At 45.6% G+C, this 15,991-nt stretch overlaps 1 protein-coding gene across 11 annotated transcripts in view; it reads left to right on the top strand.

The window, feature by feature from the left end:
• MTSS1 (MTSS I-BAR domain containing 1) overlaps positions 1-15,991 on the top strand; it is a 160,849-nt gene that overhangs the window by 129,398 nt on the left and 15,460 nt on the right. For 6 of the 11 annotated variants that reach the window (XM_061438646.1, XM_061438643.1, XM_061438639.1 and 3 more), the window contains exons 7-9: positions 12,749-12,906; positions 14,079-14,186; positions 15,533-15,630. In XM_061438646.1, coding sequence (XP_061294630.1) covers positions 12,749-12,906; positions 14,079-14,186; positions 15,533-15,630 — 364 coding nt within the window. Of the gene's footprint in view, positions 1-2,022; positions 2,035-12,748; positions 12,907-14,078; positions 14,187-15,532; positions 15,631-15,991 lie in introns of all 11 variants that reach the window. The other 5 variants (XM_061438641.1, XM_061438636.1, XM_061438645.1 and 2 more) reach the window with 1 other exon arrangement.

The raw sequence follows: 15,991 nt of genomic DNA on the forward strand, positions 1-15,991 counted from the left end.
GCCAAGTCAGATCAGTAGCTTAGAGTGTTCCTGATGATTTTCTAGTTCATCCAGGGAACAACTAGAAAATTATTTTTATTTATTTCTTTTATAAAATTTTTTTTCTTCTAAATTATGTAAGTGCCTTTTAAAAACTCACATTGGTGTATTTTTGGGGTGACTGGAGCTTCCTAGGAGGTACCAGAGTCATCCTTCTGAGTGAATTCTTATTATGAAGTGCTCTTCTAGAAGATATATGGCCTGAGAATGGACTAGAAGCACTGCAAGTTAAGGGCTGGAGGAAATCTGGTTATTTGAGGCTCCCAGTTATTTTGGGGGGTCTGGTTAGCTGAAGTTTCCCTTTTTGCCAAGATGCCTCTCTATCGCGTTCATACCCTTCAAGTGGTAGCTTCCTAGACTTTGGCTTATAACGTGTTCGTAGATCCTTCTGAGATTTGCACCACGTGTTAGGATGGTTTGAATACTTTTTTTTGGTCCTGATAGAACTAAATTTGGTTTATACAGCCCAATAATCACTTCCTTTTAAATGTGTTTTCAGGCGGTTATTGAGCAGCTCCTTGTCATTCCTTTTTTCAAAACTGTGATCTTTGATCTAAAAATTCTTCTGATTATTCTTTTCAACATTTAAATGCCTTTATGCATTTAACTGTGGATTTGGCATTCCCTTTGACATAGACACATATGGGATGTGATTTTCGCTTGCGACTAATTTTACCTTAAATTTCACTCTGCAGCTGTATCACCTTTTGCCACATTCTGTATTTGACACTTTTTTACTATCCCATAGATAATGGTAGTTTATAGCCTAAAGGTATTTAAATATCACTGTCAAAAAGTGTTTAATGTTTTTTGGAGTTTGATTAGACTTTATCTGAAAATCATTTTAAAACAACTTGACATGTGCTCCAGCCATGGGTGAATATACCTATTTTTGTGGAAGGCAGGCTTCTTGAATACCTAGGGGGCATAAACCTAGGTGGGGAGTTGGGGGCTGGAGGGACCAGGCGAGGGCCAGGGGTCCATGCGTGGGGCAGGGTCAGTCTTGCTGACAGGTCAGGGCGACAGGACAGAGGTAGCGGGAGGGTGGAGAAGCGTGGGACTGGCCCTAACGAAGCCCAGGCTCTGAGTGGAGTCTCCTGAACCCTCATCAGGCCCTGCTGCTTGGCATCAGCTCGTGACTTTTGAAGTCCTAGAGTTGGCTGTAACCCAACTGGGGGAAGTAAGAGTGGATCCGAAATAGGAAAAATTTTGTACTATTTGCCCACTTCTGCCCCCTCACCATGCAGTCAGCAGCCTTATTTCTCATTTAATTAATTCTCATATTGTTATTAATTTCACTTAAATAATTATTGTAAAGCCTTCCGTTTCCATCTATAACTACTTTAATCAGAGACATTGAGGGAGGAAACTGCTGGAACATTTTAATATGTTAACCCTTGAGTCTGACCATTGAAATAGTTGAACGTGTCATCTTTCACCCGAGACTGCAGAGCTGATTTATAAACCTAATAAACAGACTCCCAGAGTCCGATATCAGCATATTATTCACTGTTATATGTAAGTTTTAAGGTCTTTAAATTTTTTTTTTCATTTTCACCCCAGCTTGAACTTTGGATTCTTGTTTCCTTAGTGACTTTCCAAGTTACAATAAATTACACCTAAAAGCTTTTCTTGTGAAAGCATCTTAATTGACTTCTTACAGGAATATATTCTTCATCTCTCTTTTTAAGGAAGAAGAAGAAGGAAAAAAAACGTTGTTGCATTCTCTAGGACTGACAGTTACAAACTAGGAAGATGTCTGTTTAGATGGGAAGTAAAGACTCTTAGCAAGGCAGGGGAGGGAACCTGGGTTGCAGCTCTCAGTGGCTGTGGGTTTAATCGCCCTAATATAAAATTCCGTGGCAAACCATGGACTGTTTTAACACAGGTAAGACTGCTGCCCGAATCCCAGTTTGACTTTATTATTTTCCTTTTTGTGTCAATTGTGTATCCTGCACTTTCTCACCGTGTGCCCCCTGCCAGTGGACGCTCTCGGTAAGTCTGTCATCCTGAATCTCTGGTGGCTGGTCACGGTGTGGTCCTTGCTGTGGGCTTTCCGTGGTTGTCCAGACCTACGCTAGTTGCTCCAGTTTCCCTCCCAGTTCAGAACAATCAACGGTGCCTACTTAATTTTCCATAATTTTAAGAAAATTGTGTGTGCGTGTGTTTCAACCAATCATTTTCTTTTTTTTCAAGTTTGACCCTTTAACGGGTTAGCTTAACATTCTAAGAGTCTTTACATCCTCATAATTCAGTATTAGACTCATGGAAAAAAGAAATACAGAGTGACTTAAACCCTGATTTCCACAGGAAAAAAATACATGCATACATACATATCTAAGTGTATATGTGTGTATTTACATCACAGACAAAACATGGAGAGCTATACTTAATAACTTCTCAAAATAATTCCCAAATCGGATTTGGTTTTATTAAGCTTGCCAACTATCTTTAACTTAGTCTTCCCAGGACCATTTGGTTTTTTCAAAACCAATCATTTATTTTTAAAAAAAATCAAAAGTATTTCTTATTTCAGCAGAGTTTGTGGAATGTTTCATTTCGAGGGTATCGGATCTTCAAATTCAATAATCACAGTGATTCTTCTTGACTAAATGTTGACCCTCAGTCTGTGGGCAACAGCGCTAAAACTTCAGGTCGCTTTCGGCGTCTCGTGGCTGTCCCTCTGTCTCAGAAAGGTCTGTCTGTGGGCTGTCCATGTGGTTTATCTTGCCTGAGTGTGCCTGAGTGTTCTCTGAGCCTTTGCACTGAACAGCTCTAAAGAGATTTTTGCATTGGATTCTGTCATCTACAAGGAACCCAAACCACATGGGTCCCCTCTAGCAGGTGGGGCCAGGATGACCTGCTGTCTCGGGGGACACAACTCTGCCTCCTTCCCGTCATGGTGACATTGGGGTAATGTCCCCCACTTTTTTAAAGTGATAATCCTTTCCAGTCTTCAATGCTGTGGTTATGACACAACTTAGTGTACCTTTGGGAGGAAGGTAAGACAGTCCCTCTTCTGCTTATTGTGATAAAATTCATATAACATAAAATGTACCATTTAAACCCCTCTAAAGCGTACGTTTAGTTGGCTTGAGTGCATTCCCAGTGCTGTGCAGCCATCACTACTGTCTAATTTCAGGATGTTTTCATCACCCCAGAAAGACGTCCCCTGCCATTTAAAACAGTCATGCCTCATTCTCCCTCCCCTTCAACCCCTGACAACCGTTCATGTGCTTTCTGTCTGTATGGATTTGCCTATTCTGGGCCTTTCTTATAAAGGGAATCATATAATATGTGGCCTTTTGAGGACACAGAGTTTTATTAAAACCTTTGCTTGGAAGCTTGATGTGAGTTGTCTATGGAATAAATGGGGCATGCTATTTGTTTTAAATGATGGGTAGTGGGATTAGGGATGAGTGAAGGAACCACACAGCCTTTTGACTCTGTGACTTGGATTCTGCTCATCCTATGAAGAGTCCCTGCAGCCCCCTCTAGTTCTCTCTCTTGCAGGGGCCGGCTCCCAGAACTAAGCCACAGTGACATAGGATCATAACAGTGAACTTGGGTGTAAAGATGTAAGAAAGCTATTTGACTTAAAGCCCTATTAAATTTTATTTTACAAGTTTTAAGTCATTTTTGAACTTGGACATGTATATTTTAACAACATTTCATGATAGTTAAAATGTCTTGGTTTAACAAAAGAAATATATATATATATATATATATATATATATGGAACTTTCTTTCAGTCGGGTCAGAAGTATTTACCTTGACTCCTTCAGAAGTATTTACCTTGAATCCTGCTTGAGCAATTAACTGAGGGCCCCACAGGGAAGACATTTATAACTCAATGAAGTCTACTGAGACAGGGGTACATTGCTCCCTCCAGGAACGGAGACTCTGGTGGAGGCAAGCCAGTTATAGTTGTCCCTCGGGATTCAAGGGGATTCGTTCCAGGGTCTGCCGCATACTGTGAGATGCTCAAGTCCTATAGTCAGCCCTTCAAATCCACGATTCCACACCCACGGACTCCACCAAGGATTGTAAACAGTATATGAGCCACAGTTGGTTCAGTCTGCGAATGCAAAACCCATGAGTTTGGATGCCAATTCTGTATTTATTGAAAAAAATCCATGTGCAGGTGGACCTGTGTTCAAACCCATATTATTCAAGGGTCAACTGCAGTTCAGTCTGGTGTGCTCAGAGCCATGATGAGTATCAGCAGAGGGTGCGGCAGTGGGGCAAGGCGCAAGAAACCCGTTTACGCTTGGTGTGGGCAGGTGATGAGCAAGATGACAAGGGATTGGCTGGTGGAGAATGGGGCAGGGGCTGCTCAAGGTTCAGGGAAGTGTGTGAGCCATCATCATTTACACGGGGGCACCAGAACCAAAAGGAAGGGTGACCATGCTGCAGGGTGGGGGTTGTGGAATGTGTGACTCTGAGTCAGCTTTAGGGGTGAACTGAGAGCCACAGTGACCTCCACTGCCCATCCTCGGCTACCTGCCTCCAGATGGTTCTATTACTCAGCCCCATTTCTGATCAGACCCCGTTCTAGACTGACTTTTCCCCCCATCACCGTTCTTTTCCTCCACACGGAGAAAGCAGAAAGCTGGAGTGACGCCGAATCCTTTTCACTGGCTCAGTGGTTTCCATGGCCGCATCAGCGTGAATGTTTGCATTTCCTGGCTGGTTTCTTCAATGCTTTATGAAACTGGCAGAAACCCCTGATGCCCCAGAAACTACAGTCGTTGAGTGGATGGTTCTCCCTGCCTCAGTGGTAAAAACCGAGGTGTCTCAGCCCCCTCCAACCACCCCCGTGCTTCAGTTTTTAAAGAGGAGTAGCCCTGAGAACCCTCTTGCCCAGAGGGACCTCCCACCTACAAATCTGAAGTCCAGGTTATCTGTTAGTGGGTCACCTGGCTTCCTCGCTGGACATAGTGCAGAGGCTCTGTTCCCTTTGTTGAGTTAGGGGAGATAGAGAAGAGCAGACCGCTCAGAAAGAGGTGTGGCCCACACAAAGAGACCCTTCTAGTGGTTAACCCCATCTGCCATGGGTGTGCCTCCAGGTGTGGTCAGAAATTGTCCCCCCAGGACCTCCTGGGCCACCGGAGTGAGCATGGGGCTGGAGGTGGCCTGCCCTGAATTGCTGGTGATCCGGATTGCGAGACCAGCCCTGGAAGGAGGCAGCAGCGCCAGAAATCTCCCCTGGATGTTTTCTCTAACCACCTCCCTCTGATGCATGTCAGCTCTCTGCAAAGTGACACCCCAAAATGAAAAATCCTTCCTGAATGCTGAGATGAGGAGGTACAAAGAGCTGGTCCATGGTTCTAGGCTGTTTTCTCCACTTCCTCTTCCCTCCAGTGAGCATCCCTGGAAGGGGTAGATTGCCACATCAGTGCGATTGGGAAACGTGTACCTTGAGCAAAAAGCAGTGATTGTTCTCTATTGGAACCAAAGCTGGAAAAGTTCCCTCTGAGGGCAGGGGGTGCCTGTAAATGCAGACAGGTGGTCACTGAGACGCTCCAGGGCTTGTATGACCACGTGTAGCCTTGCGCTCTCTCTGGACATTTAGCTGCAAGTGCACGTGACACAGCAGGGAAGACCGTTGGGTCACTGCTGCTTTCCACGCTTGGGAAAGGTGTGATAGGAGCCTGCGAAATATTTGAATGGGTGCAGTTTTACTCAATGGGACAACCTGTGTCAAGTGGACAGGGGAGGACTTTTTTTTAATGAGTCATCATTGGAGAGTTGCGGCCTGACATACGTTCTGGCCCAGGAAATGCCAGGTAAAGCCATCAGCAGAGTGAGCAGGGAGAAGGGAGAGGTCAGTGGATGCAGCCAGCCGTGCCATCCTGGGCTAACAGGCTGATGAGGAAAAGCATACGAAAGGGGCAGCCTGACTTCTTCGTCTCAACAGCAGCAGTGGTCAGGCTTTCCTCTTTAGACCCCATGTGGTTCAGTGACCTATCCCTGACTGTGGTCAGTAGAGATGTGGGAATCTAACTGAAGAAGCTCCTGCAGGGGACTGTTGCATATGTGGTAAAAGTGTGGAGTCTTCGGAGGCCAGGGGATTCCTATTTCATACCTGGGAATGCTGGGTTATAAACAGACTAAACAGATCCACCCGAGGCCCAGAGCTATGCGCTCCTTTCCTTTGCAGAGCTGGTCTCTGGGAAAGCCTTGGCCTGATACAGCTCACGGGTGTCTTGCTTGTGACTCTGGCTGCAAACGGCTGATTGCAGGAGTCGAAGAAGGTGTGGAGAAATGTCCCTGTGCACGAGGAGACTTTGTCAAGGTGTGAGTCACCTGGCTTCCCTGTGGCTGCATTTAGAAGCTGGCAAGATGCGTTTAAGGGGCAGGGGGAGCACACAGCAGGAGCCCAGTGCTTTTCTTGGTGTTAGTTTTGCCAGAAGCTAAAAAGGAGGACGTGCTTGAAATACCCATCCCCCGCACGCCATGGTGTTGATTAACCCCGAGAACACTGAGTGGGTGGTGTGGTGCAGGGCTAGATGGGCAAAGGGGGGTATAGTCCTGCCTTTCTTGAGTTGCAAGCTCGTCACAGTTTTCACAGGGTTAAATTGTTTCACTTCTGGTGCCTCTCTTTTATTCATAAATTCTCCATGACTGCCACAGAGGAGCCCGGTGAGCTGAGCGTGTCTTCACTCATTCAGGAAGTAGGTATCAAGGGCCTCCTCTGGGCTAGATCCCCTTGGCGGCTATGGAGGCACAAGTGGCCTCTGCCCTCAAGCCGTTTCCACGATGGCAAAGGCATCTACGTTCTAACATCAGTTCTCTGACACCAACTGGGTATCCACCAAGTCACATCAGTTCAGATACTAACTACCTGGGGTGGGCTTAGACCCCATGCACTAAGAACAAGATTTTCTCCACTTCAATCACCAGCCACAAGTGGGGTCCACAAGCTACCCACCTGTGTGCCCAGCCAACCTCAAATTTAGGGTCTCCCATGAACCCCCTCAGGTTTGACAAGTTTGTTAGAATGACCCACAGAATTCAGGAAAGCAGTGTTTCTTAGGGCTGCTGGTTTACTATAAAGGAAAGAAATGAACCCCCAGGTGAGGCGCTCCATAGGATGCAAGGTGGGTGCAGTCTCCGTGCCCCTGCCAGGCATGTCAGTGTATTCATTGGAGCTCGCTGCTCCAGAGTTTTTATTGCATTTAGTGGTTATAGAGGCAGGCTGTCTCCTGCTGAGACGCCCAGGGTTTAGGAGGAGGGCTTTAAAGATGCTGTGTTCCTGCCAGTGGCGCCTAACACTTCCTAAAGCTCACTACGTGCTGGGTCTGGTGCTGAGTGCGTGATGTGAATGAATCCATCTGCTTTCACAACCATGTGAGTAGAAACTGAGGCACAGCCTGTGGAAAGAATAGCAGAAATAGACTTTGTTTGAAAGTGTTCAAGCCCAAAAGCTTCCAGTCTTGTCTGATGAAATCTCTCCTCCTTTTGATCCCTGGTTGGTTTTGCTTTGGAAAAATCAATCAAAAACTGCTGCAGGATATTAAGAGTAGAAGATGATGTATGTAGGAATAATGACAGCTACCTTTTGGTGGAAAGGGGGCATTTTTCATTCCAAATTCTAATCTCCAGATCACCTTGCATGTCTGTCTCTGAAATTATATCCCATATTTCAGTATTTATATCCCTTATTGCATTGACTGCAGATGCCATCAGTGGTAAGATGCATTATTATTTTCTCACTGATTAAAAAAATTTTTTAAATGCCGTGTAAACTATGACTTCTACTGACTGTAAGATATATCTTAATTTTTAAAGTATAGACATGAAAAATCAGGCATCTTCAGATGAAACACAGTATTTGCATGAGTGTGTCAGGGACATATGGAAGTCATTTTATGGGATTCTAATCGCAGGGCCTATGCGTGCTATGAGCATGAAGCTAGAAGAAACCAGGCTTCCGAATGGGAAAGATGGAGAATTGGCAACTGTCTGCATCCATTCCTAGCTCAGGGGCTCTTGCAAGCCACCCTAATCTCAGTTTACCCCTCTGTCAAATGGGGGTGTTAATTCCTGCCTTGAACGTTTATGTAAAGATTAAGGAAAATGTAAATGTTGGGAAAATATGGAATCTTGGTTTCATTCCAGAAAGCTTTGTGAATTCTCCCTACCTACTGATCAAATTTTTTTTTCTCCTTTGAGGGTTCTGCTTTGGTCCATGACCTGCTGCCTATTAATAGTGCTTTTGCCCCAGGAGCATTTTTTTGTAAAGAGAATAATCATATGATTTCCCCTGTTGGGGGAAGTAAAGGAGCTGCTGGCTGTATTCACCAGAATTCTCCAACATGAATCCAGCCAAGACCTGGAAACTCGCAGGGGAAAAAATTCTCGAGACTGAGATGACTTTTTACAGAAAAGGCCACAAGCAGTGCTTTACTGAGGAATTTTGTCTGGAAAGCCTGTTTAAGCCCTCTCTTCTTTTGGCTGATGGGCGGCCCTGGAATTTGTTCGTTTTCCAGTGTTAGGCCATTTAAGGGCATGATGGTTGAACCAGTAAGCAAACTCACATTGTGCTATTATAAGTGCCTCATGGCGCTCAGTCACATCCAACTCTTTGTGACCCACCCCCCGCAACCCATGGACCATACCCGGCCAGGCTTCTCTGTCCATGGGATTTTCCACGCAAGAATACTGGAGTAGGTTGCCATTTCCTCCTCCATGGGTGTCTTCCCAAGCCAGGGATCTAACCAGAGTCTCCTGTGGCACCTTCATTGGCAGGGGGATTCTCTGCCACTGAGCTACCTGGGAAGCTCCTATCAAGGCCTTATTCATTTGCAAATATTTGAGTACCTGCCTTCCAGGCAGGTGTGCTGAGGTAGAAGACACAGTGCTGAGCAAAAATATTTGTGGTTTCTGTCCTCGTGGGGTTTCCTGATCACCAGGGGAGACTGCCGTCCGTGGAAGAACTGGAGGCGTAAAGATGAAATGAGAACTGGGAGGAGTGTCGTGAAGGCTGTGTAGAAGGAATCTCTGAGAATTAAATACGAGAATTTAGTCTGGTGAGAAGGTTCAGGGAGGGCTTCTGTGAAGAACTGTGACCTGAGAATGAACAGATGCCCGACAGCTGGGGCGGAGGGAGAGGGGATGTTTAGGGGGTGGAGCCGGACGCTGGAGCAAGGGAAGAGGAGGGGGAGGGCCTGAGGTGTGTTCACGACGCTGGACTTTTTATTGTTTTGGCCGCACAGTGCGGTGGCATCCAAGATCTTAGTTCCTCATCCAGGGGTCGAACCCGTGCTCCCTGCATTAGGAGTGTGGAATCTTAAGCACTGGACCGCCAAGGGAGTCCCCACTGAACTTTCTTGAAAGCAGTGGGAGCTACTGAAAAGTGATAAGATTTGCATTTTGAAAGTAATTCAGGGCTGTTCCAGGCAAGTTCGTCCAAATGCGGTCAGAGTGACCTATCAGGGGCTGATGGAGCCGTCCAGGTGAGAGATCAAGGTGGCGCAGGAAGGGTGGGAGTAGCAGAGACGAAAGAGGAGACGGAGTCAAGTCCACACGGGAGCTGCTGCAGTCATCGGCAGCGGCTCTCCCAACATTGCTGATGGGAGGGAAATGAATGGGCTTTTGTATATTAAATCAGTGCTAACACAACTCCAAATTTGTGGACCTAAAAAAATGACTGTAAGAACCAGTATATCCAACTGAGACATGGAATAATTTCTTCCACGTTTTTTTTTTTTTATAAATATATGTTGTGGTTACTGAATTTAAGAAATAAACATTGTGTTTCTAGGTTATGATATATCCCACATGGAAATGTATTCACTATGACTATAATTATAGCAATCTTTACAGATTATACTTATTTTAGAATACTATAATTTGAAAGTCCTTTAATTATAACATAATACATATTTAAAATAACTTGACTAATCATAGAATGATTTAAATTTATATTTACCAGATTAGGTAACACTTGGTTCTAGTCACTTTGCTTTCCTATGTCAGTGTATTTTTAGAATTCAGTGTCATTAATCATAGATAGATGTGCACCTTACAACTTGTGAAAGGAAGTAAAGATACCCATTTCCCCAATTTCTTATAATTATAGGCTAGTATTGAAAGAAATTGCTACCATAATTAAACTTTTTGCCTCTGGAGTTAAGAACATGCTGACTTGGTCCGTGGTCCTCCGTGGTCCCTTAGTTGGAGCATCCTTGGAGAGATTGAGAGGCTTACAAGAAGGCCTTGGGACCAGCCACAAACAACCACATGGCCTCACTGTGCAGGCTTGGTCAGGCTGTTTGACAGGTGGTAGAGAAACAGGGAGTTACATTACCAAAGGGCTTGTATCATATACACAATCAGTGGGTGTGGATTCAGCTGCCCAAGCCAGCATTTTGTTTACTTATTTTAAAAAAGTATTTGGCTGTGCCTTGCTTTTGAGATCTTAGTTTCCTGGCCAGGGATGGAACCCGGGCCCTTGGCAGTGGAAGCACAGCGTCCTAACCACTGGGACTTCCCTGGCAGTACAGTGGTTGGCATTCCGTGCTTCCCCTGCAGGGTGTGTGGGTTCGATCCCTGGTCGGGGGACTAAGATCCTGCCTGCGGTTCAACCCAGTCAAAAAAAAAAGAATAGGGAAAATTCTCAATTTCATGGGACTGGAGTGCCCGCACACTCGCCTCCCTGCAAGTCCCCTTGGAGAATGGAAGGGTGCTTTAACAAGTTTCTTGTCCACAAAACTCATGAAACCTATGACTCTGCAGCCGGGTAATGTGTGAAACTGGCTCCCAGGCAGAGAAACTGGAAGAACAGGTAGAATTATTGGGGTCAGGGAGGGATGGTGGCTGATAACACCAAAAAGTTGTCAGAGCAAATTTTCACATAGTTGTTGGATAAAATCCCTCCGCATGGACTTTAACACTGTTTTGCTGCACCCAGCACATATGCTCACCTGACCAGTGAGGACTCCGTGTACAGACCACTGACTGTACTGGAATGCCATCTAAGGCATTTTCAGGGATGACCTTTGTCCCTGATTTTCCCTTTTTGTGCTAACTTAGAACTTAACCCCTGCCAAAAATCCAATGACTTTTGCTAGTTGGATGTTCTTGACGCCTGACTGCCTTTTTGGCTCCAGAGGAAGCTTTCTCATCTGCTTGTGAGAAAATACAGAATATATTCCTACATTCAAGGCAGTTTTCCCTGACCCTGTACTTTTTCAGACCAGATAACACATTGCATCTAAGTGTTCTCTGCGGCATTCTTAAAGAGGAGGGTACATGGTGACTAGTCAGGTCCCTTTCTAAGTGGTGGGTGGAATCCAGTCCCTCGACTTGAGGCAGCTGGTGGAGGAGGAGGAGGAGGAATCCAGCATCAGAGGGTCAGGCTGTGTGCGCTCTGACTGCCCGCTCCTGCATGGCCCTGGACAGTCCTCCCCTTCTCCCCTCCTCTGAACTGGGAGCAGATTGGTTTGGATAACCCGTAGTGCCGCCTCCATGCTAACATTCTGTTTAAAACACCTACTGAGTACCTGTTGTATGTACCTATTAAATACCTTTTGAGTACCCGTTGTATACACCTATTCAGTACCTGTTGTATACAACTATTAAACATCTATTGAGTATCTGTTGTATACACCTGTTAAACACCGATTGAGTACTTGTTGTATACACAGACAGCATTTCACTGCAGGCTAGGCTGGGAGAGTCCAAGCCTCTGTCCGGAAGGAATTTAGAGATTCTTTTTCTGGTTCTGGTGGTAGGTGAGCATGGGAGCCCAGTGTGGAAGCTCATGAGCTGGTCTCCTGATGGTCACCTTCTTGTCCTCAGATCAGATTTACAATAGCCACGCCCTCTGATACAGTGTCTATTTGCCCAGGTTTATCCATGTTTATCCATGTTTATCCAGACTTCTTCTGTAAATATTCTCAGTCCAGGGGCCAAATGGTGTGTGTCACAACAACTTTACTCAGCAGTTGTGATGAGAGCGGGTATAGACAGCCTGTAAATGAATGGGCGTGACTGTGTGCAAATAAAACTTTATTTATAAAGACAGTAGCCTCACCAAGTTCTTGAGTTGTTGAAAAGTCTAGAAATGGGTGCCTCTGCGTATCTGGGGTCTGTGGATGGGGCCAGGTGGTTCCCAGGCATGGGCCAGCCTCAATACCCAGGCCCCCTTAAGTCCTCCACCAGCAGAGCTCTGCGGGTCTTTTTGTTGCTGAGCTTGTCCTGCAGGAAGAGACTTCAGGACTCTCCACTAGGGAGTTAAACTAGCTGCCAAGGAGTCCCAGGGGGCTCCCCGGAGCCAGGAGAGCTGATGCTAGGCCTCTTTGTATTCCGGGACAGATACTTCTCTTCCAGACAGAGGCTCTTTTATTGAGCATGACCCAACAAAACCAGGTTGTGCCCATTTTTGGAAACATCCACAGGCCTTCACCTTGTTCTTCATACCTTAGCCTCTTCAGAATGCAAGTCAGGAGACATTACCCCAGAACATTTTATTTGTCATAAATAAACCAGGATAAGCATCCCCTTTGGGCACTAGAAATTGGAAATGGCTGATCCTAGAAAAACAGCTTCTTTTAGATCCTTTCTGGGTATAAATAAATGGTTTTTTAGAAGTCCTGGGGAATTGTGGTTTCCAGTCCAGCAGGGACCAGAGGGAGGAGGACACTGCTTCCAAGAGCTGCTGTTTCAGCAAGCCAAGCTCCGGGCTTTGTTTCACTTGCAGGGCGAGGTGACATCCAGCCCCAGCTGGACAGTGCGCTCCAAGACGTCAATGATAAGTATCTCCTGTTGGAGGAAACAGAGAAGCAGGCTGTCCGGAAGGCTTTGATCGAAGAACGCGGCCGGTTCTGCACCTTCATTTCTATGCTGCGGCCCGTGATTGTGAGTCAGTGGAAAGTTCCAGAAGGCTTAAACTGCCAGTTCTGAGGAGACCCTCCTTGTTTATCTGGAGGCACTGAGAAGTTGCGGTGTGTCAGGAATCATGATGATGGAGTCAGGATTGTGGACCAGTAGTTGTCTGCAAGTTGCTGATGGCCGGCCCTCTCTGCGTTCTGAGCAGTGGTGGTTCCGCTTACTTTTTCTCCTCAAGATGGCCCCACAGAGTTGTCCCCAAATTTGGTCCCCAGACCAGCAGCATCACCTGGGAACTGGTTAGAAATGTGCATTCTCAGACCCAACCCAGACCTACTGAATCCACAGCTCTGGGGCTGGGAACCCCACCAAGTCATCTGGGCTTTTAAAACAAGTCCTCCAGCTGATTTTGAGACCCAGTGACTGAGATGAGTGCCAAGGAGTGACTGTGAGGTTAATAGGGGAAAAGCCTCAGTGAATCAACGCAGACTTATTTTTGAAGTCAATTAGTTGAATGCCTTGAAAAGTTCTGCTGGAGCTTTTCTTGAGGCTGATAAAAATGCACCAGCTGCCATCCCTCAGCCCTGGCAAAATGCCCAGATCTGAGTTGTCCCCCTGAGCATAGTGCTTTCCCGTGAATCGTTCTTACCTGGGTCCACAACCCCAGCTTACTGCTTTGGTGATGTCATTCTTCCGCAGCCCATAGTTTGCCTCACTTGCCATTGATTAAGTTGATGGAAAAAACAAAGACAGGGGCAGTGAACCTCCAGTGAACACACATGTGCTGTCACTTAGGTCTGCCAAATCTGGACCAGAATATCCCCAAATGGTGTCATCTGCTGAAGTCGATTGACTTCCAGGGGGAGGGGGCAGGTGAGCCTTGGCCTGCGGAGGGGGCTGTGCTGCAGGATCCCACCCACAGGCAGACCTCTCCGCCCCCAGCAGGGGTGCCAGCCCCCAGACACTTTTAGGAAGGCCTGTGTGTTTGTTGTGTAGCACACAAGTCACTCCATGGTTATGGCTGATTCCTTGTTCTCCATTTCCCCAAAGAAAGGGTTGGTAAATGGCTTCAGCAGAGATAAACCAGTTCCTGTGTTCCTTTTCTGAGAAGTTGAAAGTGTAGATAGTCTCCCTAATAAAAACAGCCAGATCCAGATGGTAAGGTGAATCATGCACGGTAACAGGTTGTGAATTACTTTCAGGAAGAAGAAATCTCAATGCTGGGGGAAATCACTCACCTGCAGACCATATCAGAAGATCTGAAAAGCCTGACCATGGACCCTCACAAACTGCCCTCCTCAAGTGAACAGGTAGGCATCGTGGAGTAGGCGCTCAGGACAACAAACCCAAGAGACGAAGGTTCAAAGTCCTGAGGGTCCTTGCGGTAATCTCTCATTTAAAATGGTATCATCTTTTACATTGTGATATGTGACCATCATCCGCACAGGTTATCACAGAGCACCTACTGTGTGCCAGGCTCTGCTCTGAGCTCTTTACATAGATTTTCTGTGAATCTCCACCAATATCCGCACTTTACAGAGGACCTTGAAGCACTGAGAGATAGAGTCACTTAACCAGGCAGTTACTGGTAGAACTGGGATTTAACCAAGCTGTCAGTTTCCTCAGCCCATGCTCTTAATCATGTGTTCGCTGACCCTCTAGAGATAAACTCCTCCAGGAATATGACGGTGGGGTCTCTTGGTCATCACTGTAAATCATTCTCTCTGGATTTCTCCCATTCTAAGTAAGGAATGAATGAGGGTCTCACTTATGAAAAAGGTGACTTTATGTTGATTCATTTGGTTCATGTGACATTAACACTATGTTCAGTGGGGCAACAGCTGAAAAATCACATGCTTTTGCCTTTCGTATAAAATTCTTACTGTTGCCTTGGAAGCCAGCTCAGCAGACAAATTTGGGAGCTTATATTTTCCATCTTGCAAAATTGCCTTTATTAGACTACAGCCTGCAGGCATTCACTCAGTAAGCAGATATTTATTGAGCACCTACTATGTGAATAGAAAGTAGAGCTTACATTCAACTAGCTCTTTGTTAAGTAAGGGAGACAGATGTAGAAGTAATTATGAAAAATTGGTTTGTTCTTAATTCTGTCAGGTTTTATTGGTCAGATGGGGGCATGAGTAACTATCAAGTGACTAAGATGTAAGATCAGTTCAGTTCAGTCACTCAGTTGTGTCCGACTCTCTGCGACCCCATGGACTGCAGCATGCCAGGCCTCCCTGTCCATCACCAACTCCTGGAGTTTACTCAAACTCATGTCCATTGTGTAAAATCAACACATCCTAAAAGCATTATCATCTATGTTGTACTATAAACAAAAACCCTATAAATTCTAACCTTGGTGTAAATGTCTCTTATGAATTATAACTGTAAATCTTTTTCTTTTTGACAGGTATGTTGTGGTTTTCCTCTCCCCCATTAATTATGTCTTTGCTTGTCTCAGAAAAAGGATTATGACACTGATGGATTGGTACTATGATTCTTCCATTGAAAAGAAAACTCTTCACAACATGTTTTTCTTTGATCCCCACTCTTCCATGATGGTGGAATTTCGACGTTATGACAGTTGTTAAGATTTGACGGATTATGTTTCCCTTCTCAGCACTTTGCTGACCCTCCTGCTCTGTCCCCTTAGGTGATTTTGGACTTGAAAGGTTCTGATTACAGTTGGTCGTACCAGACCCCACCCTCTTCTCCGAGCACCACCATGTCCCGCAAGTCAAGCGTCTGCAGGTAGGTGAAGCCAGGCTGGGCTGTTGCCTTGGGAAGTGGCATTTTGCTTTACACTAATTGTGAATGTTGGAGCCAGTCTTGGACTCTGAAATAGTGCATTTTAAACAGGAAATGGTGATTGGGTGAAAGGATCCCTCATGATTTTGGTCTTACTCTTTAGTTTTGGAATTAATTTTGGGTTAGAAGGAAAAATCCCATCAGACCTTAAATTGGTGAACACAGCTTTCTCTGTCAGGGTACATGGTACAAAATCTCCCCATTTTATAAATTCTCACTGGATTTTCCTGTTTAGCAGAGTAGAAACCACATGGGCTCCCAAAGGGTGAACGGGGTCGGTTCTCATGCAGATGCATCTCGCTGT

The sequence above is a fragment of the Bos javanicus genome, chromosome 14 (assembly GCF_032452875.1).
Source record: "Bos javanicus breed banteng chromosome 14, ARS-OSU_banteng_1.0, whole genome shotgun sequence".
NCBI classification, from domain to species: Eukaryota; Metazoa; Chordata; class Mammalia; order Artiodactyla; family Bovidae; genus Bos; species Bos javanicus.